This window comes from Etheostoma cragini, chromosome 7, assembly GCF_013103735.1.
Source record: "Etheostoma cragini isolate CJK2018 chromosome 7, CSU_Ecrag_1.0, whole genome shotgun sequence".
NCBI lineage: Eukaryota > Metazoa > Chordata > Actinopteri > Perciformes > Percidae > Etheostoma > Etheostoma cragini.
The window spans coordinates 175113-181479 of record NC_048413.1 but is presented as its reverse complement, the minus strand read 5'-3'; the positions used below and the strand labels follow the sequence as shown (position 1 = coordinate 181479).

At 42.5% G+C, this 6367-nt stretch overlaps 1 protein-coding gene across 1 annotated transcript in view; it reads left to right on the top strand.

Moving 5' to 3' along the window:
• efhd2 (EF-hand domain family, member D2) overlaps positions 1–6367 on the top strand; it is an 11223-nt gene that overhangs the window by 1778 nt on the left and 3078 nt on the right. The window contains exons 2-3 of the mRNA XM_034876814.1: positions 4281–4428; positions 4522–4656. Coding sequence (XP_034732705.1) covers positions 4281–4428; positions 4522–4656 — 283 coding nt within the window. The remainder of the gene's footprint in view (positions 1–4280; positions 4429–4521; positions 4657–6367) is intronic.

Sequence of the window (6367 nt, the reverse complement as noted above, 5' to 3'; positions counted from 1 at the left end):
GACAGGCCTGTAGTGTCTGACTGTGAGGGACAGGCCTGTAGTGTCTGACTGTGAGGGACAGGCCTGTAGAGTCTGACTACCACCACATGGAGGAGGATCAGTTTCAGGCTCCACTGAGGTACAGGATCGCTTGGTGACAGCAACCGGTGAAAGTGACCGGTGTGTGTGTGTGTGTGTGTGTGCAGTTTACTGTCATGCACCCTCCTTTATTGTATCCAAGCACATTATGCATTTTAGGAAATAGACTGCTTATACATCGTGTCCATTTAGAGAAAATAGAAAAACATGGTTAAGGTCCTGTTCGTTAACGAAAATAGAGGCAGATAAATGGAAAATGTAATTGGACGCATTAATCCAATGGGATCGCTTGTTAGCTGAATGTAGGAGAGTTACCCCAGTTTGACCAGAGATGCTCGGAAGATTCACGAGTTTTGCGGAGTTGGCAGATTTTTACTATGGAACTAGCAGCTGTTTCTGCATCAACAATGTGCCCTGAGACGACAAACATCAGCTAGCTTCAGGCGGAGTAGAGGGGGACGTTGGATTATGGGGTTTAGTTAGCGGCTAACATCCGCTAGCTTCACAGGGATGTTGGATTCTGGGGTTCAGCTGAGACGGCGAACAGCTAACGCTAGCTTCGGGGGGGGACGGGGACGTTGGATTCTGTGGGTTAGCTTGCGGCTAGTAAATACATTATCGATTTGGGATATCGTCGGAGTCTGGGTTATTTCTACGGTCTATGGTCGGCGTTACAAAATTAATACAAGTCAGTTGAAACAAACTTGTCCCGAGAATTAAAGGATGTCCAGGCTCTGATGTAAAGTAGAACTCTGCACGCCGGTGTGCAGTGGATCAACAGAGGTAGTGGGGACTTGAACTTTTACTATTTCTAAAATCATTTTCTAGACATAACAATAGATTCTTAGCTTTTTTCCTGGCAGCGGCTAATTTACCAAGTGATCCTTTTAAAAGGTGAAGCGTTTTCTGTCAACGATGTGGCGACGGGGTAACGTTAAACAAATAAAACCGGCTGGATGGGTCTAACGTTAGCCATACGCTTCCCCGACTGGGGGGGGGGGGGGGGGGGGGGGGGGGGGGGGGGGGTGAATGTATTTGTTTCAAATCAGTAACATAGGCGCAATGACTGGCACATAACGTTAAGTAACATGGCATTTTCATCTGTCTAATCAAATAAAGGCCAAAAAGCCCAACAAATTCTCTATTGGGAAACATGGGGAAAAATTGTGTAGCAGGTCAATTTCAGCTGTGCACCCCTACATTTCCTGCTTGTGCCCTTACCTTAAAATGCGCTGTTGGGGGGGGGGGGGGGGGGGGGGGGGGGGGGGGGGGGTTGTTTAGCTGAAGAGCTTTAGGCTTAGGCAACAGGAAACACTGAAATAGATTGACCGAGCAATGTGTGTGACTTCTGTTTCTGTGTCGTGCTCTGCCAGGATTCTTCAGATTGCTGTCATGTACAGGCCTGTCTACACAGTTTTAAATGCACTACATACAAATACTCTTTGTCCAGCCGTCTTCACAGGGTTCAGTCCCAATAGACATCTTTAAACATTTCTCTTGAAACCATTCTGATGTAAAAAGAAAAACCATGGCCAGCTGTGGAATTGTTGAGTATGGGGGGAAGTAAGTGTGTCCATATTCAAACTAATGAAAAAACAGATCTTTTTAGAGGAAGAACATCGTCTGGTCAAGTCTTATCAAAAGCTGTTTGGTTTATAATCAAAATCAGGTGTATTGCCAAGTCCATTTTCACATACGAGGAATGTAAAAGTAAAGTCACTCTCTGACAGTCACTATTTGACATTGAGTTCCCCGCTGGACAATAAAAACGAAACTTCCCCACGAGATAAGAGTAACTGCACACACACACAAATGTGAAATGGACCTGTCACCAACCTGCAGCTTCAGAGCTAGTCTAAAAAAACCTCCCACAACCATCTACACAAAGTAAAGGCCCCTGTTTTTCTGGACCCAGTGGGGAGGAGGGCCACAACATCATGGCCACCAACAAGACTTAGCAAAGATGGTTCTTGCTTTGGCTTGAACTTCTGGTTATTCGGCAGCGTTGCCCCAGCGGCTTCGCTCGCATCTTTCTCCGCCACCATTACATAACTACAACTCAAACTAGATCCCAACCTCGACGTCATCGTTCTCAGCCACTCAAAGATAACAGGGCTAATGCAGGGATGGACTAGCCCTTTGGAAATAAGAAGAAAACCAGGCAAAGCCAGTCTAGGGTTCTGTTCTTTTGTTCTGGCTCAGTGAGTACAGAACAGGGTTTGTATTGCCCATACCTTTGTCCCAAGTCAATGAAATGGGATGGGAAAAGAACCACCAAACCAAAACCAGGTCCGTATAGGCTAATACTAAAGCTCTTAAAAAGCAAACACACTGGATCTCAATTAGAGAAAAAAAGTTATCAAATCTGCTGATAGGCAAGGCAGCTTTATTTGTGTAGCACATTTCAGCAACAGGGCAATTCAAAGTTCCATAACAAAATCAGTTAAACCGATAAAACACAAGTACAAACAGTTAAAAATCATAAGCATTAAAAACGATAAAACACTTGAATAGACAGTTAAAAAACAGAAACATTAAGACCCATAATCCACAAGAATAAAAAATACAGTGCAGCATAAGAAATTAAACATTAAAGAAATTAACAGTAATTTAAAGAAAGGCAGCATCAAAAAGAAAGGTCTTCGTCCTTGATTTAAAAGAACCGAGAGTAGCAGCAGACCTGCAGCTTTCTGGGAGTTTATTCCAGATCTGAGGAGCATAGAAACTGAACGCTGCCTCCCCCTGTTTAGTTCTGACTCTGGGGACAGAGTAGACCTCTCCCAGATGACCTGAGAGGTCTGGGGGGGTCATAGTGTAGTAGCAGATCAGAAATGTATTTTGGACCTAAACCAATAAGTGATTTATAAACTAGCAAAAGTACTTTGAAATCAATTCTTTGAGGTACAGGAATCCAGTGTAAGGACTTCAGAACTGGAGTGATGTGATCCAGTCTCTTGGTCTTAGTGAGGACTCGAGCAGCAGCGTTCTGAATCAGCTGCAGCTGTCTGATTGATTTTTTTTGTGAGACCAGTAAAGACCCCGTTACAGTAGTCAAGTCTACTGAAGATGAAAGCATGGACCAGTTTTTCCAAGTCCTGTTGACACATAAGTCCTTTAACCCTTGATATATTCTTAAGGTGATAATAGGCTGATTCTGTAATTGTCTTAATGTGGCTGTTAAAGTTCAGGTCTGAGTCCATGACTACACCAAGATTTTAGGCTTTGTCTGTTGTCTTTAACATTATTGTTTGAAGCTGAGCGCAGACTTTTAATTGTTCCTCTTTTGCTCCAAAAACAACCACCTCAGTTTTTCCTTCATTTAATTTCCGAAAGTTCTGGCACATCCAGTTGTTAATTTGTTCAATGCACATAGTCAGTTTTTGTATTGGACTATAGTCCCCTGGCAATAAGGTTATGTAAATTTGTCAAGATGGATGAAATGAACAGGGTACAAATCAGGAAAGATTCTGGCATGGCAGAAAAGAAAGGAGGGGCTGCCAGAGGTACTTCTGCTAGGAGTCATTGGATGGGAACACATTAATCAAGCTTTTACACACTTTTACAAAAAGGGAATCTTGCTTTGATGTGGACATTATTTTGGATAGCCTGGATATTACAAGAATCCCAGAAGAGGTTTAGATTAAACAAGAATAATAATAAGAAACAAGCTCTTACAGCTCTCTGTTATGATTATTAATGGATCAGTCAGCACTAACTGGTAAATTGTGGATGGAGTATACATCACAAACGATTTCCATTGTCAATATTGGAGCTACAAAGAATAATCGATTTGATTAGTTAATCAACAACCATTTTGATTATTTATTGAATTAAGTAATTCTTTTATGAAAAAAAATATTCTTTAATAATTTTTATTTCTTTATTCCTATGTCAGTAAACTGAATATTAAGGGTTGGGCGTTGGCAAAAAAAGCGACATTTTCACCATTTCCTGACATTATATATAACAAAGAGCTAATGGATTAATCAAGAAAATCATTGACAGAGTAATCAACCATCTAAATAACTTATGCCCTAGTCCTTATAATGGACTACAGGCAGAAGCCTGCTATCTTAAACAGACACCTCAAAACCGGGATAAATGAAACCCAGACTTTATGCAAGGCTTACAGGTTGCACAGCATGCTCTCGGTGGGAGGTGTGTAGCGGAGCTGTAACAAACCAGTTCTCTACTCTGTTAAGGTATGATGCTGGGAAAGACAACTACATTGACCTGATGGAGCTGAAGCTGATGATGGAGAAGCTCGGAGCTCCACAGACCCACATTGGCTTGAAGAACATGATCAAAGAGGTGGACGAGGACTTGGACAACAAGCTTAGCTTCAGAGAGGTGAAACAGAAAAGAACCAATTAGAATCAGTCAGAGGATGTGATAGTCCTTCTGTCTACATCTATGTATTTCTGTTCTTTCTGTCCTCCTCAGTTCCTACTCATCTTCAAAAAGGCAGCAGCAGGAGAGCTGGCAGAGGACAGCGGCCTCAGTGTCCTCGCTCGCCTCTCTGAAATTGACGTTTCCACAGAGGGGGTCAAGGGAGCCAAGACTTTCTTTGAAGCCAAAGTAAGTAGTAGTAATGATTTCATGTACACAGTCAATTTTTTTTAGTCAATTCTCTAACACAAGTGTTTTACGAAGAGATATATACGGTATCATATTTCATTATAAATTTAATTAAATTAGGTGTGTAATGGTGCACCAAAATCACGGTTTGGTATGTTCCTCGGTTTTGAAGTCACAGTTTGGTTCATTATATACAGTACGATTTTTAAAGCTGTCCACCCTCTCGATCTGAGCCCCGCTGATCCTGAGTCAATGGTAGATCCTCTGCTAGTTTTTGTGACGTTCGGCATGAGGTAGTTTTACTAGCACCAATTCTCAAGGTGGTTGGTTTCCATTTCTCATCATTATCTGTGATCTGAACCACCACAGCTGGATCGACAGCAAACTATACAATGATGTTGGAGTCTGACGTGGCCATGCAGTCATAATTGTATAATAAGTACAGCAGGGGCCTCAGTACACAGCCTTGGGGGACTACGGTTATGAGGTAAAGGGGGGATGAGACATGGTGGCCCAACTCACACTACCTGGGTCTTGCTGGTATGAAAGTCGAGGACCCAGCTGAACAGGGAGGAGTGCAGACCTTCTGTAGGTCTCTTAGCTTATTGGCCAATATAGGGGGATTATTGTTTTAAATGCTAAGTCATATCTAATGCATTGCCAGCTGGGGAAGACCACACTCTCCCGGAGCAGAGTTTGTACAAACCCAGCAGACAAATCCTACGGACTTTAGAGATCACTTGGTGATCACCCTCTAGCGCCACCATGAGGTTGACATTTCAGATCATTTGAAGACACCAGGATAATTATCTTCGTATCATCTACAATGAAGAATGTGTTTTCATCCACACCTGTGGATCTTTTAAGTATCCCATGATAATGCTGTTTTGGGCTTGAGATATCGGTTCAGAAATGAAAATATTTGGTAACCATGGTGACTGTAGATCCTCATCTCTGTAGATGGTAAAAGAAACCTTCCCTAAAGCTAAAACATGTAGCACGTTTTCCTACTTCCAAAGCCTGTAGAGGTCTGTAATTTGTTATCATAGGTATAGTACACTTCAACTGGGAGAGATGGAATCTTAACCAAAAATCCAGAAAATGTCATTGTTTGATTTTAAATAATTAATTTACATTTATTGCATGACATAAGTATCTGATCACCTACCAACCAGTAAGAATTGCACCTCTCACAGACCGGTTAGGTTTTTTTTAAGAAGCCCTCAGTTGTAAATGTAAATGTGCTGTATTTATATAGCGCTTTTCCAGTCTTAACAACTGCTCAAAGCGCTTTTACATCTACAGGAAACATTCACCATTCACACACATTCATACACTGTGGCCGGGGCTGCCGTACAAGGTGCCACCTGCTCATCAGATTAACATTCACACACATTCACACTCCGATGCGCAGCACTGGAGGCAACTCGGGGTTCAGTGTCTTGCCCAAGGACACTTCGACAATGACTGCGGTGATCGAACCACCAACCTTCCGATTGGCAGGCAACCACTCTACCACTGAGCCACAGCCGCCCCAGTTCTCCACTCGTTACCTGTATTAACTGCACCTGTTCTCCACTCGTTACCTGTATTAACTGCACCTGTTCTCCACTCGTTACCTGTATTAACTGCACCTGTTAGAACTCGTTACCTGTATTAACTGCGCCTGTTAGAACTCGTTACCTGTATTAACTGCACCTGTTCTCCACTC